The following is a 16381-nucleotide window of genomic DNA, read 5'->3' on the forward strand; positions in this document are numbered from 1 at the left end:
TACTGGGCCGTACCCACTAGGGCTGGGCAATATGGCCAAAATATCATATTGTATGGTATTTTTGAAATTTTTACTGTATTTTATGTTTTGGGTTTATAAAAGTTCTACATTTGCTTCATGAGAAGTGCATGACCCTAGGGTGGCAAAACATACAGTGGGGAGAACAAGTATTTGATAACCTGCAAAATCGGCAGTGTTTCCTACTTATAAAGCATGTAGAGGTCTGTAATTTTTATCATAGGTACACTTCAACTGTGAGAGACGGAATCTAAAACAAAAAATCCAGAAAATCACATTGTATGATTTTTTTAAAAGTATTAATTGGTCGTATTTCAAACTGCAGTTCCTGATCACGTCTGGTGTGGGTGTACAAAATCAACACGCACGCAATGGCGGATGCATGTGCCCGAGCGGTCTGGTCTGCATACACACCGCTCCCCATTGCAAAATAAATGTACACATACATGTTATTCAATCATTGCACCCATACGCATCTGCGTAGCCAGGCGCTAAAATAGAACTTTGTTCTATTTGTGATGCGTGATAGGCTGCAAGTCCCGCCTTTCCCATCTCACTGGTTTTTAGGAGCATATACCCACGTGCCATCTCCTCATTCGTTTTTAGGAACATATACCCACGTGGGTGATTAAAAGATGAACTGCAGTCCACATTCCATTTGGTAGTGGTAATGCACCTTAAAGTTGGTTGCCAACTGCCATATAAAGTCCAAAAAAAGAAGAAGCCTGAAGGCGGAGAGATTACTAGAAACAAACTAGGTTTACCCTTTTTATCTGTGGATTAATTGTTTGAGTAGAGGACCTTGTGCATTTCAGTTAAAATAACAACCCAATGTTTATATCCCAGGACAAATTAGCAAGCAACAGCAAGCTTGAAAATGAAAATTACAGGCCTCTCATCTTTTTAAGTGGGAGAACTTGCACAATTGGTGGCTGACTAAATACTTTTTTGCCCCACTGTATATCTAATACATGTTAATGGATGGTGTAATATTAGCTACCGTAAGATTACACAAGTATGAGCAAAAAGCACTGCCTCTTCCACCACTCCTCAGACTACTGCAGTGTCTACTCCCACATTCTGTACAAGCACAGCCACTGGTCCACTGAGATGGTCAGAATATGCTTCATGCTTTATAAAGCCATTATCGTTAGGGATAGGCCAGTAATGAAAACACTTAATTCCAGTCGCAGTCCTGCAGCTTCCCTAAGCACTACCCACTGGGCACAGACGTCAGTTCAACGTCTAGTTTTGCTTTACATTTGGTTGAGTTGTCAACTAGTGTGAATTCAACAAAACATTTCACCATGTCGTTGGATTTTAGGTTAAAAGTTGAGTGAAAAAAATGAAATTCCCTTACATTGCTAACTTTTTTTCAAATCCAATCCATTTTCCACATTGATTCAACGTCAAATTGAATGTTTTTGTTAAAATTACGTGGAAACATTGATTCAACCAGTATTTGCCCAGTGGGTATCTGCTTCTTTCTTATGTTTTGTACGTAAATCATAACATTACCATCTCCCCATGATAAAAATGAAACATTGTCTGCCACTCTGATATGCTCTGAACACTGATTTATCTAAAACGCACCTTGGTTGGGTGATTTTTTTTTCTGTCCATCACCTGAACCAGGGGGGTGCATATACATTTTCTTATAGATGGATGACTTCCCCATACCTTCTCTACCCCCATTCCCCTCAGGACCATCAATGCTGGGAAGAGCATGCTGAATGAGGACCAGGCGTCCTGTGAGCTGCTCTACGTGAAGAAGCTGAGCAACAAAAAACAGCGTAACTCCACACTGCTGGACGACAATGGGGTGAGACTACTGGAATCAGTTCTAGTCATTATATAAATAGAACACTGGTAAGGCTCATTGACTGGGTCTACAGCACTACAATAGGAGAGAGGGTAAAGCATACCAGCCTGGTCTGATAGACTAGACGTAACATAGTAAATGTAAATCCAGGACATCCAAATTGGTATGATAAGTTACATTTGGTATGGTTAAATAAGACCGATATGTACTTAATGCAAAAATGAAAGTTGGGTGGATGGCATAACGCAAATGTCTAGCAACCCAAAGGTTTCGAGTTCGAATCAAATAACGAACAACTTTAACATTTTAGCTAATTAGCAACTTGCAACTACTTAGCATGTTAGCTAACCCTAACGTTCCCACTAACCCTAACCCTTTTCACGAGTGAATTCCAAATATCTCTAACGATTGCCCAAGCGTGAGATTTTTTTTAAAAATGTGTGTGATGTCAGAATATACTCACTGTTCCATGTGATTGTTACACAACAAGACAGTTAACCCATGCTGCCCTCAAACCAAAGCATGCTGTCTGCAAATTATCTGTAGGCTGTGTTTCAAATTGCCATTTCAAATTATTTTTTAAGTTTGAATTGAGGTGTGCTCCCCTCCACATTAATTCACATAGAAGTAGCCCATTTCACTGTTGACAACAATTTAAGTTTCAGGCATCAATGAGCCGGACAAACCGCTCTCTTCGACGAGGGATCAAGTACCCAGACATTTGCACATCTCCAGTCAGAACAGAATGATGTATATTTCCCTGGCACATTTTCCAGCTGGCGCCCGCATTGCCTTCATTGTTGTTTTCCTTACTAATAGTAACTTTGGCCATGTGTGTTCCAGTCAAATGAAGTGCATTATTATGTTATCATTATAGTTTCTGTATATCGTGTTGTTTCTACTGTAGCACACCATATGTATGTATGGAGCATAATGTATTTACTGTTTTATTCACATTTTCAAGTACTGGTGACAAATCATGCTTTCCAATTATTGCATAGATTAATGGACACATGGATGTGTATAAAATACTTTTTTGAAGGTTGTACTGATTATGATGAGCTAATGCTAAGCTGCCAGTTAAGTGTGGGGCCATGTTTGTTGACATCATACAATGCATTTGGTTGGTCACGTAAATGCCTGTCAGACCAAAGATGTTATAATAAAATGAGGTGAAGGGATGTTACACTCGTCTCTCGAGTAAACTTCCGGAAGTGAATGATGGTAGATGACACACCACCTTCAACATGCACACTGCAAGCAGACCAAACTCATCTTGTATACGCTTATCTTTGCTTAGCACACACACAAAACAAATGGCAGCACCATAAACTACCCATCGTCGGATTACTTTAGATTCTTAGAAAGTGTTTTACTCAATTATTTCATTCACTGGTGAGCTCACCCTTGATGTGATGAATTGTAAATAGTAATTGTTATTAGCTAATTCAGATTATGGGTTCTGTCAGCCGAGAGTTAGCTAAATATGACCGATTGTGTTAGGTCACTATATCCTCAGTTAGCGCTATGACTTATGTAGCCTACATTTTCTGGGTTGAATGAGATTTGTGCTATGCTGTCGCCATTTCTGTGAATATCTGTCAGAGGGTGGGTGTAGCTGGTGCATGGAAGTCAGGCGTAGGAGATCAGAGATGAGTGGACAAAGCACTTTACTCAGACAATATAAAACAGGACGCAACCGCTTCACAAAAACAAATGCCCAAAGAACAAGTGAGGCAGCACAAAGTACACACAACCAGGTACAAAGTACCGGCTGTCACAAAGCACGGGTACAAAACAAACCGCGGTGTACACCAGCCGTTTTCATACCAACCTGACAAACAATTTCACACACAGACATGGAGGGAACAGAGGGGTAAATACACGACAAGTACTGAGGGAATGAAAACCAGGTGTGTGGGAAAACAAGACAAAACAAATGGATCGGCGATGGCTAGAAGACCGGTGACGTCGACCTCCGAACACCGCCCGAACAAGGAGAGGAACCGACTTCGGCGGAAGTCATGACAGTACCCTCCCCCCCTCGGTGCACAGCTCCAGCAGCTCGCCGACACCAGCCTTAGGGACGACCCGGAAGGCGAAGTGCAGGGCGATCCGGACGGAGACGATGGAACTCCCGCAGCATAGAAGGGTCCAACACGTCCTCCACCGGAACCCAGCATCTCTCCTCCAGACCGTACCCCTCCCACTCCACAAGGTACTGAAGGCCCCTCGCCCGACGCCTCGAATCCAGTATGGAGCGAATGGAATACGCCGGGGGCCCCGGCCCAATAGATCAGCTGGTCACGGCTAGTGATAAATTGATTACATCAATTTTTCCATTATTAAAGTGGCTGGAGTTGAGTCAGTATGTTGGCAGCAGCCACTCAATGTTACTGATGGCTGTTTAACAATCTGATGGTCTTGAGATAGAAGCTGTCTCCCGGTCCCTGCTTTGATGCACCTGTACTGACCTCGCCTTCTGGATGATAGTGGGGTGAACAGGCAGTGGCTCGGGTGATTGTTGTCAGAATAATACGAAATGCTCTGAGACCAGGTTGAGAATAGGCACATCCTGGTCCAATGTTTGTTTTGTTATGGTCTACTGCCCTATTTGTTAAGATGGGACCTTTGGTGACACGCTGCACTGCAGCAAGGTTTTCACAGGTCTCGCTCTCTCTAATAAAACCATCTCTGTTTAAATGTCTCCAGACATCACTGGCTAGCTGGGGATTCATTTTTTTTCTCCTGACAAAGAAAATACAATTTGATTAAGACATTGACCATTGTGTGCCGCTATATTTAGAAACAGCTTTCCGTGGGTCTGTAGAGCAGCTACCGCCCCTAGCACACAAATCCAAAAACCTACTCACTCAGAGATTGCCCCATAATCTCTCAATTGTATTTACACAGCAGTCTATAGTATACAGTATTGTACTGGGTCTGTTGTGTCCGGTCAATCCCTCCAGTCCTTCTGGTGGCCTCGCAACCCCCTCCCCTCCTGTATTCTCCATGTTTACCCTCTGTCCCTCCTGTTAATTAAATTACATCATCTCTTCTGTGCCCCTCCTCCACTCTAGTCTAGTAAGAGGTCAACAGATGCCCCCATACTGCTATCCATTCTGTGGATTGGGCTCTTAAAGTAGACATGCTGTAACCGTCTGGGACACTATTACTATACTAAACACATTTACTTCTTGGCATAGGTGAGAAGTAAGATTCACCCGATAGGTGGACATCTTGTTAGTGGAATTTACTGCCACGATGAAATCCTGTGGAAGTGAATGAAATCCAAGTGGAATATTTTTAATCCAACACAGTAACTGCTGTCATTGAGCACATATTTACAGTGATAGTGTCATCGAGTAAGACATGTTATTGCTGATTTTAGAATGTAAATCTTTTTGGGGCAAACTCGAAAACAATTGTTGCAATGCATTCCAGCAAAGCCACTACGCAACATGACACTAAACAATAAATGAATTGCACTGTAACGGTGACAAATGGTGCCAGCAAACTGTTAGGTCTGACTTGTTTAAACAAATGTGGTTTCTACTGATAACTGAGATGTACAAACTATGGCATAAGGGGACGATGACCGAATAAGAGGCGATCCGTGATTTCGATTAAGACATTAATGAGCGAGCTAGGACGGATCGTAGTCAATATAACTATTTGTTCAGCACTTTTGAAATGGGCCGTTCTTACAGTCAGAACCGTAGGCTAACTAAAGGGGGCATATAAGCAGACAATGAAAGCTCTTACAATATTCAATGATTACATTTCTCCAAAACAGGCTATAAGCTACATGTGCACCACCAAACCAGAACAGTAGGCTAAGTTAATAGAGGGAAAGGGACCAAATTATTAGGGCGAGACTCATGGGCTACTAACAGCTTACTACACAACATAGTATTACTTTCTTAGCAACAGTATACATATCTCCTGGCACATTTCATTATTTATGCAGCAAGACATTTTTGGACCTTGCTGTGCTCACTTAAACAGGAAGGTGGCGTGGCGGTACTTGTGGGCAAATTTTGCCATCAAACTTAAATCAAAGTTTGGCATCCTCAGGATTTATGGTGCTTTCAAGACAACTGGGAACTCTGGGGGGGGGGGGGGGGGGTCGAATCATGACGTCAGTGATCTTCAGGTCAGAGCTCTAGAAAGTGGCCTGACTTGGAATTCCGAGTTGGATGACCATTCAAAACATGTTTTCCCAGTCAGAGCAAATTGTTTTCTGCATTCTCACAGAAGTCTGAGAGTTCTGAGTTTCCAGTTGTTAAGAAAGTGGCAGAAGTCATGCTGGATTAACAACATGGCCAATGTATTCAACATTTTCTGGCCCATGGTGTGTTGTGTATGGTGTGTTGTGTATGTTTATCCTTTTAAGCTTAGACAAAAAGAGACCCTTAAACCCAGACTTGGACCTCACACCCACTCCGCTGAATAGCAGGCTATTGATTGCTTTGCAGCGCTTGCAGTTAGCCACTGAATCCTTCCAAACCACTCATTGTTGAATTTGCAATTTCCAACTTGTTGTGTAATGTTTATGTCCAATGGCCATTGAGCACCGATATGTTATCTCTATCATTTCTCTTCATGTGACAAGGTTTGAAAAGGATTTGCCAATAGATTGTCAACTTGATTCATGATGATGACTTCTTGTCGAGCTTGTTAGCTACGATTTTGAAAGTATGATGCGGACATGATCCGTCCAATCAACGCTAAGGTAGATATAACGTTATTTGACGTACTTTTCTGGCCGCCTGGCCTAACTGCGCAATCAGGGGAGAAGGGCCTTGGTCATTGAGGTGACCAAGAACCCGTTGGTCAATCTGACAGAGCTCCAGAGTTCCGCTGTAGAGATGGGAGAACCTTCCAGAAGGACAACCATCTCTGCAACATTCCACCAATCAGTCCTTTATGGTAGAGTGGCCAGACGGAAGCCAATCCTCAGTAAAGCACATGACAGCCCGCTTGGAGTTCACCAAAAGGCACCTAAAGGACTCTAAGACCATGAGAAACAAGATTCTCTGGTCTGATGAAACCAATATTGGCCTGAATGCCAAGCATCACATCTGGAGGAAACCTAGCATCATCCCTACGGTGAAGCATGGTGATGGCAGCATCATGTTGTGAGAATGTTATTCATCGGCAGGGTCTGGGAGACTAGTCAGGATCGAGGGAAAGATGAACGGAGCAAAGTACAGCTATCCTTGATGAAAACATGCTCCAGAGCGCTCAGGACCTCAGACTGGGGGTGAATGTTCACCTTCCAACATGACAACAACCCTAAGCACACAGCCAAGACAACGCAGAAGTGGCTTCTTGACAAGTCTCTTAATGTCCTTGAGTGGCCCAGCCAGAGCCCGTTCTAGAACCCGATCAAACATCTCTGGAGAGACCTGAAAGTAGCTGTGCAGCAATGCTCCCCATCCAACCTGACAGAGCTTGAAAGGATCTGCAGAGAAGAATGGGAGAAACTCCCCAAATACAGGTGTGTCAGCTTGTAGCGTCATACCCAAGAAGACGCAAGGCTGTAATCGCTGCCAAAGGTGCTTCAACAAAGTACTCATTAAAGGGTCTGAATACTTATGTAATAGTGATATTTCCAATTTTTCCTAAAAATCTGTTTTTGCTTTGTCATTATCGGGTATTATATGTAGATTGAGGGAAAAAAACTGTAATCAATTTTAGAATATGGCTGTAACGTAACAAAATGGGAAAAACTTATATACAGTACCAGTCAAAAGTTTGGACACACCTACTCATTCAAGGGTTTTTCTTTATTTTTTACAGTTTTCTACATTGTAGAATAATAGTGAAGACATCAGAACTATGAAATAACACATGGAATTATGTAGTATCCAAAAAAGTTTAACAAAACAAAATCTTTTAGATTCTTCAAAGTAGCCACCTTTTGCCTTTAACAGCTTTGCACACTCTTGGCATTCTCTCAACCAGCTTCATGAGGAATGCTTTTCCAACAGTCTTGAAGGAGTTCCCACATATGCTGAGCACTTGTTGGCTGCTTTTCCTTCACTCTGCGGTCCAACTCATCCCAAACCATCTCAATTGGGTTGAGGTCGGGTGATTGTGGAGGCCAGGTCATCTGATGCAGCACTCCATCACTCTCCTTGGTCAAATAGCCCTTACACAGCCTGGAGGTGTGTTGGGTCATTGTCCTGTTAAAACAAATGATAGTCCCACTAAGCCCAAACCAGATGGGATTGTGTATTGCTGCAGAATGCTGTGGTAGCCATGCTGGTTAAGTGTGCCTTGAATTCTAAATAAACAGACAGTGTCACCAGCAAAGCACCCCCACACCATCACACCTCGTCCTCCATGCTTCACGGTGGGAACCACACATGCAGAGATCATCTATTCACCTACTCCTCATCTCACGAAGACATGGCGGTTGGAACCAAAAATCTCAAATTTGGACTCATCAGACCAAAAGACAGATTTCCACCAGTCTAATGTCCACTGCTTGTGTTTCTTGGCCCAAGCAAGTCTCATCTTCTTATTGGTGTCTTTTAGTAGTGGTTTCTTTGCAGAAATTCGACCATGAAGGCCTGATTCACGCAGACTCCTCTGAACAGTTGATGTTCAGATGCTTCAGATTTTAAGGAAACAGGCACATTTATTTGGGCTGCAATCTGAGATGCAGTTAACTGGATCTTGAGTCAGTTTTATCATAGCGCTTGATGTTTTTTGAGACTGCAATTAAAGAAACTTTCAAAGTTCTTGGAATTTTCCGGATTCGCTGACCTTCATGTCTTAAAGTAACGATGGACTGTTGTTTCTCTTTGCTTATTTGATCTGTTCTTGCCATAATATGGACTTGGTATTTTACCAAATCGTCTGTATACCACCCCTACCTTGTCACAACACAACTGATAGTCTCAAACGCATTAAGGAAAGAAATTTCACAAATTAACTTTTAACAAGGCACACCTGTTATTTGAAACGCATTCCAGGTGACTACCTCATGAAGCTGGTTAAGAGAATGCCAAGAGTGTGTAAAGCTGTCAAAGAGTAGCTACTTTGAAGAATTTCAAATATATTTGGTTTAACACTTTTTTTTTTTGGTTACTTCCATATGTATTATTTAATAGTTTTGATGTCTTTGCTATTATTCTACAATGTAGAAAATAGTAAAAATAAAGATAAACCCTGGTATGAGTAGGTGTGTCATAACTTTTGACTGGTACTGTATATATATATATATATTTTTGATAAACAGGTGAGGCTCAAAACAGAATGGATGAGAAGTATTCCCATCCATTTTCTGACAGAAATGTCCTTTAGGCATTCTCCGAGTTTAATTCTCATCAGGATAAACTCTTGCAAGAGAGACCTGTTAAAGAGACTGAATCCCTGGCCAGTGTTGTATTTCCTGCCATTTCTCTCATTTCTTACTGTTATCCTGTCTTTTGATATATCTAAAATGCATGTTTTGATATGATTTGAGCTTGATTTGACTTAATTTGCTCAACCTTTTCCAGGACGGCACAGGGATCCCATTGCATTACTGGGGCGTGTTCGACGGTCATGCAGGCTCAGGGTGTGCCATCATGGCATCTAAACTCCTCCATCGCCTCATCAGAGACAGACTGGGGGACGTCGCCCACCTGCTGGAGAACCCCTCTGTGACGCCCCCTATCTGCCTGGCCAAGAACGGCAGCCCCTACCAGCTGGAGGTGAAGAAGGGAGCAAATTCCACCCAGGACCCAGAGGACCCTAATGCCATCACTGACCCCTCCATCCGCTTCCACACGGAGAAAACTGTCAGTCTGGAGAGTCTGATCATGGGCATCATAGAAAACGCCTTCAAACAGATGGTAAGACACAGGCGAACGCTCACGGCATATCACCTTAAATTTGTGAAGTAGTGTTCTACTCGTCTCAGCGAAGCCTGGGCGTCCAAGAGAAAATTTTGGTTTCCAGAATCAAATGCACAGATTTATTTTTAGCCAGTCTTTTATCTGTCAATAATTGTAAACATTTCATCTTAAGTATAACCTCATCATAGGGCTGCTAACTTCCTTCTATTACCCAATGGGTGAATAACCTTTTGTTTCCGGTTGATTACAGGATGAACTGATAGAGAAGGAGAAGACGTCCTTTACCATCTCTGGTGGGTGTTGTGCCTTGGCTGCCATCCATTTAATGGGGAAGCTCTATGTTGCCAATGCTGGAGACAGCAGGTAGGTCAACTGCAGGTCAAACTCTAATAGCAGCAGATTGATTAATGCCCATAATGACTAATGAATTACAGGCCTACTTGTTGTACATATTCAATGTTTTCAATGCAGAGTTGAATGACTGAAATAGAGGTTAAAGGAAGTGACACAACATGATGCCCATAGCCGTTAATTCAAAGAAAGCTGTTCCCTTTGGTCATGCTCAAATTCTCAAACCGCAGTTCTTATGACCTCTGCTGGCCGCTCTTTGTACGGCAACACCATTCATCATGTACTGTAAACTCCTGGTAGAATATGCCCATAAGCACAGATCTAGGATTGGTATAGTGTTTTCAAATGTTAGCCTCAACCATTAGGGGGGAACAATTTGACTTTAGATCAGTGTCTTGGAGCAATAATCATCCTCTAACATGCTGTGCTGACCCTCTTAACCCAACATTAACTATCCCGAGTGTCCTCCTGATGTGGGGTCACAATATGGTGTCTGTCTTTGTCTTTATACAGTATGTTGTCCCCCCCATATAAAAAATAATCACTACTCATTCTACTTTGGTTCTTACTCTGTTTCTACAGAGCCATCATCATCCGTAACAATGAGGTCATCCCCATGTCCAACGAGTTCACACCCGAGTCTGAGAGGCAGCGCCTGCAGTATCTGGTGAGGGCGGGGTTAATGCATTTATTTATGTTTTCCTTATCTAAAAATCAAAAAAAATCAAAAATAAGCTAGTTTACTCAAATTAAAGTGTCAACCTTTTCCAGACTTTAGAGGTCTGAAAACATCTGACAAACTTTGGTTTGAAAGTGTAATGTCCCTTTAACCAGGTGAGTCCCATCACCACGAGATATGAATAGCTTTTTCAAGGGTGCCTTGGCCAAGAGGAGGACGCACGGGGGAGGGAGGGTATTGCAATTTAACGTATGATTCAGACTACATCTTTATTCATTGACTGTCTGTTGGTCTAAATTAAGCTGGAGTGGGTGGCTGTGTGGGAGAGTGGTGGAACCCTCAGGGAAGGGAATGAAAAGTACCAAGTTTGTGTTTCACAGTTATATAATGTTCTACTGTCACTTTTCCTACTGCTATGATACTTCCTTTAGGATCTGTTTGTTGCACCATTTACACTAAAAATATACTTTTGGTCATGTAGTGTATGTGGACACCTGCTCGTCGAACATCTCATTCCAAAAATCATCAGCATTAATATGGAGTTGGTCTCCCCCCTTTTGCTGCTATAACAGCCTCCACTTTTCTGGGAAGGCTTTCCACCAGATGTTGGAACTAGGGATGCGCGATATATCGGTAAGCATATCAGAATCGGCCGATATTAGATAAAAATGCCAACAATCGGCCCGATGTCTAGTTTAACGCCGATGAGTAAAACCAATGTCAAAGCTGACGTGCGTACCTATATAACGTTAGGTCGAAAACGTAATGATGCCACAAGAAATATAGTGCAACACAGCATTCCTAACCTGGCCCACAATGTCTGCTGTATGGATCGAGCAGTCAACAAGTTTGAAAGAGTAAGAACATTTCAGCGAGACAACTCAAAGGTGAAAAACGGCAAGATAATGGAATTCATTGCCCTTGATAATCAACAGTTCTCTGTCGTGGATGATGTTGGCTTTTGCCCGACTGGTCGAGCCCCGGTACACACTACCAAGTAGGCGCTATTTTTCAGATGTTGCCCTACCGGAGTTACACAGTATTGTTGAAACTCACATCCATGAGCTACTTGCTATGGGCGTCACTGCTATTAGCTTCACGACTGACATTTGGGCCAGCAATGTCAGCCTCATGAGCATTACGAGTGTGACAGCAGTGGGTCGGCGAGGATTTCGTACTGCGGAAAGCCGTATTGCATGCTCAAGAATGTGCTGGTTCTCATACCGCTGCTGCCAATTCAGTGGCATTGAGAACATGTTTGAAACATGAACACACTCCTAGCTCCAATCGAACAACTGACTGGAGAAATAAGCTCAGCTGTGTCTGCAGCAGACGTGATACCCTGTCATGGCATTGAAACGCCTGCTCAACAAAAATGCCAACACAGACCGTGGGGTTAACTTGGAAAAGTACTCTCCTAGAGGCTGTGAACCACCATGCTCGATGCTAGGTACAAGGACCGCCACTTCGATGCAGACAAGAAACGAGGTTTACGTGAAATGTTACAGCCACAGCTGGACAAGATGGAAACGGACACAGTGACAGTGCCCACCGAGGAAAAGAGGCCACGGACAGAAAGAGCTGAAACGTCCTGCTTGACACGTATGATGAAATCCTGGTTGAGACTGAACAAATGAACAACGAAGCAGCACAGTAAGTAAGTGAAAGAAATAGGTTTTGATTATGGGCTCAAGTAGCACAGCGGTCTAAGGCACTGCATCTCAGTGCTAGAAGCATTACTACAGACACACTGGTTCAAATCCAGGCTGTATCACAACCGGCTGTAAATGCCAACAAAATAACTTTTTGGTCAGTGTGTGTTTTTACTATTTAACTGTAATAAAATGCTTAAAAGGCCGCAAAAATCTTAAATAACGGTTATCGGTATGTCGGTGCATCCCTAGTTGGAACATTGCAGCGGGGACTTGCATCCATTCAGCCACAAAAGCATTAGTGAGATCGGGCACGGATGTTGGGCGATTAGGCCTGGCTCGCAGTCGGCATTCCAATTCATCCCAAAGGTGTTCGATGTGGTTGAGGTCAGGGCTCTTTGCAGGCCAGTCAAGCTCTTCCACACTGATCTTGACAAACCATTTCTGTATGGACCTTGCTATGTGCATGGGGGAATTGTCATGCTGAAACAGGAAAGGGCCTTTCCCAAACTGTTGCCACAAAGTTGGAAGCACAGAATCATCTACAATGTCATTTTATGCTGTAGCGTTAAGATTTCCCTTCACTGGAACTAAGGGGCCTAGCCCGAACCATGAAAAACAGCCCCAGACCATTATTTCCCCTCCACCAAATGTTACAGTTGCACTACACATTCGGGCGGGGGCGGCGGAGTAGCCTAGTGGTTAGAGCGTTGGACTAGTAACTGAAAGGTTGCAAGTTCATATCCCTGAGCTGACAAGGCACAGGTCTGTTGTTCTGCCCCTGAACAGGCGGTTAACACGCTGTCATTGAAAATAAGAATTTGTTCTTTTATCTTTATTTAACTAGGCAAGTCAGTTAAGAACAAATTCTTATTTTCAATGACAGCCTAGGAACAGTGGGTTCTGTTCAGGGGCAGAACAACAGATTTGTACCTTGTCAGCTCGGGGATTTGAAATTGGAACCTTCCGGTTACTAGTCCAACGCTCTAACCACTAGGCTACCCTGCCACCCCGTAACTGACTTGCCTAGTTAAATAAAGGTAAAATAAAAAAGGTAGCTGGCATCCGCCAAACTCAGCTTTGTCCATCCTGATCCATCACTTCAGAGAACGCATTTCCACTGCTCCAGAGTCCAATGACAGCGAGCTTTACAACCAGAGGACAGATAATTTTTATGCGCTTCAGCACTTGACGGTCCCGTTCTGTGACATAGTGTGGCCTAAAACTTTGTGGTTGAGCCATTGTTGCTCCTATATGTTTCCACTTCACAATAACAGCACTTACAGTTGACCAGGGCAGCTCAAGCAGGGCATACATGTGATGAACTGACTTGTTGGAAAGGTGGCATCCTAGGACAGTGCCACGTTGAAAGTCACTGAGCTCTTCAGTAAGACCATTCTACTGCCAATGGCAATCTTAATTTTAAACCAAGTACGTTAATACATCCAGAGGAATTCCAACCACTTATCACAATTAACCCACAGTGCATTAAATCTACCATTCTACTGCCAATGTTTGTCTATGGAGATTGCATGCATGCTCGATTTTATACATCTGTCAGCAACGGGTGAGGCTGAAATGGACAAATCCACTCATTTGAAGTGATATCCACATACGTTTGTGTACATTTAGTGTACAATTCGTAAGAGCCATTTCATCACAAGTCAATTTGACACGACAGTTTGAACACGCATATAGTTTTGTCAACGTTTGCTCTGCTCTGTGTCCCTGCAGGGATTCCTGAGACCGGAGCTGCTGGGGAATGAGTTCACACACTTGGAGTTCCCTCGCAGGATCCAGCACAAGGAGCTGGACAAGAAGATGCTCTTCAGGGACCACACAATGAACGGCTGGTAAGTTACAGCTATTGTCGAACACACAGGGTTGAATTTGTTTCCCTTGTTGTTGCCCTATAAAATGTGTTGCCCTATAAAATCCTCTGACCGTGTACAGGATCAAGAGATAAAAGAAGTAGGCCATATACTTCTTGAAGAATATAATCACTAATCCCTAACCCGTGATCCTGTTGGTTTGTTGCAGGGCTTACAAGACCATCATAGAAGACGACCTCAAGTTCCCGCTTATATATGGAGAGGGTAAAAAGGTGAAGGGCTTTGTCATGTTTATGGACTGGGTACTGGTGGACATCAGAACAGCACAGAATATATGCATGGCCATAGACAGGGCCACGGTAGTTTGTTAAGAACCACATTACCACCTGACCGGGTAAAACCCTGCCCAAGTCATGGGACATTTTGATATGCACAGTACAGTAGACCTTGGTCTTCAAACAAAATGTAGATTTACTGTTGTCCACCTGCCCTAATCATACGTTACCCCTGACAGGAAGAAACCTTTGTGTATGCTTAGCTGTTAGTTCACCAGCAGGACAGATATAGCAAGACAATAACTTTTAGTTATTCATTCCGCTGTATGTGTGGGAGGACTTCGCATGCAAATTCATGGTTGTTGCTGAACTCTCCCAGTCTTTCGCTGTGTGGTAAAAGCGACACACTGAGAACATTATTTTCCCACGCAGAAAAGTGCTCCTGAGTCACTAATCCCCCCTAAGTGGATTTTCCGAGAATCAAGGAACACCCACAGGCACTAACCCAGATCACTCACGGTGTTTGTGTTGTGCGTAGGCCCGTGTCATGGCCACCATTGGGGTAACACGTGGCCTAGGGGATCATGACCTGAAGGTGTACAACTCCAACATCTACATCAAACCCTTTCTCTCCTGCTGCCCAGAGGTGAGTAAGAGGTCATGCTGTCTGTGTCTAGAACCATGCATCATACACCATATGTAAGATTATGGCTCGTCTAGAAGCATCTCAGTGTGTTCCAAAGCTTGGAGGACATCTAATGACACATTTTACTTTATTTTGGCTCATCAGTGAACATATTGTCCAATATTTTATTGAATATCCCTCATTTGTTTTCCCTCCCCATTATCTGTCCCTCCTCCTTCACTCCTCCCTCTGTCCATCCATCCCTCCCTCTTATCTGTCGCTCCTCCATCCCTCTTATCTGTCGCTCCTACAGGTGATAGTGTACGACATGTCTGAGTTCAAGCATGGCCCGAATGACGTGCTGGTGATGGGTACAGATGGGCTGTGGGATGTGACCACAGACAGGGAGGTAGCAGACGCAGTCTCAGGCTTCCTGTCCTGCTGCGAGCCCACTGATCCTGTGAGGTATGTACTGTCATCTCTAGTCTACACAGTCCAGTATATGTTCATGCTGCTTTGTCTATAATCTAAAAACAGTATACAGCCACGTTGCTTTGGCAGCTTGCATGCATCAAATCTATTAATTACATTTATGATGAACAAGATTTTGCAAGTCGGCAAGGTACACTCCATTTGTAAGAATCAACCGCTTATCAAAAAATGTGTAAGATAAATATTCCTATCCTTGCAATGTACTTCCCTTTCGAGAGCCATTGAACTATGCACTGATTCAGTGGTGTCTGAAGAACCACAGGGATGAACAGACCAGAGCCAAAGAATGTCAGGGCAATGGGGCATTCAACTAATATAGGCGTATAAAGACCAGGTAAAACCTGAACATGAGGACTAAGTCATATCTGGACTAGGCCAACATGTCAATGGAGGGTCCACATTCAGAAACCAACCAAATGCAGAGACACAGTAACAGGCTACACATTGTAACAGTGATATGTTAATGCTTCCTTTCGCATGACACAATAGCTTGTGCAACGCACTGGTAGCAGTTTTCCAACTAGCCTTTCCTTGATCATTTCTTTGTTCTTAAACGTTTGTGTCCAGTTGCAGGTGGTACTCCATAAAATATTGATTATTCATTAGGATATTGAATCCACTTCCTTTCAGACAGCTTGCATGTCCCAGCAGCATACCACCCTGCATACCACTGCTGGCTTGCTTCTGAAGCTAAGCAGGGTTGGTCTTGGTCAGTTCCTGGATGGGAGACCAGATGCTGCTGGAAGTGGTGTTGGAGGGCCAGTAGGAGGCACTCTTTCCTC

The 16381-nt window shown here is 43.3% G+C and overlaps 1 protein-coding gene across 1 annotated transcript in view; it reads left to right on the forward strand.

The window, feature by feature from the left end:
* The window catches only part of ppm1j (protein phosphatase, Mg2+/Mn2+ dependent, 1J), a 52554-nt gene that overhangs the window by 31281 nt on the left and 4892 nt on the right, over window positions 1-16381 (forward strand). Inside the window, exons 2-9 of the mRNA XM_021609266.3 lie at window positions 1723-1840; window positions 9355-9690; window positions 9944-10056; window positions 10627-10711; window positions 14110-14228; window positions 14416-14479; window positions 15021-15128; window positions 15421-15572. Of these exons, the coding sequence (XP_021464941.1) occupies window positions 1723-1840; window positions 9355-9690; window positions 9944-10056; window positions 10627-10711; window positions 14110-14228; window positions 14416-14479; window positions 15021-15128; window positions 15421-15572 (1095 nt within the window). The remainder of the gene's footprint in view (window positions 1-1722; window positions 1841-9354; window positions 9691-9943; window positions 10057-10626; window positions 10712-14109; window positions 14229-14415; window positions 14480-15020; window positions 15129-15420; window positions 15573-16381) is intronic.

This window comes from Oncorhynchus mykiss, chromosome 7 (assembly GCF_057628025.1).
Source record: "Oncorhynchus mykiss isolate SJ-2025 chromosome 7, ASM5762802v1, whole genome shotgun sequence".
Taxonomy (NCBI): domain Eukaryota; kingdom Metazoa; phylum Chordata; class Actinopteri; order Salmoniformes; family Salmonidae; genus Oncorhynchus; species Oncorhynchus mykiss.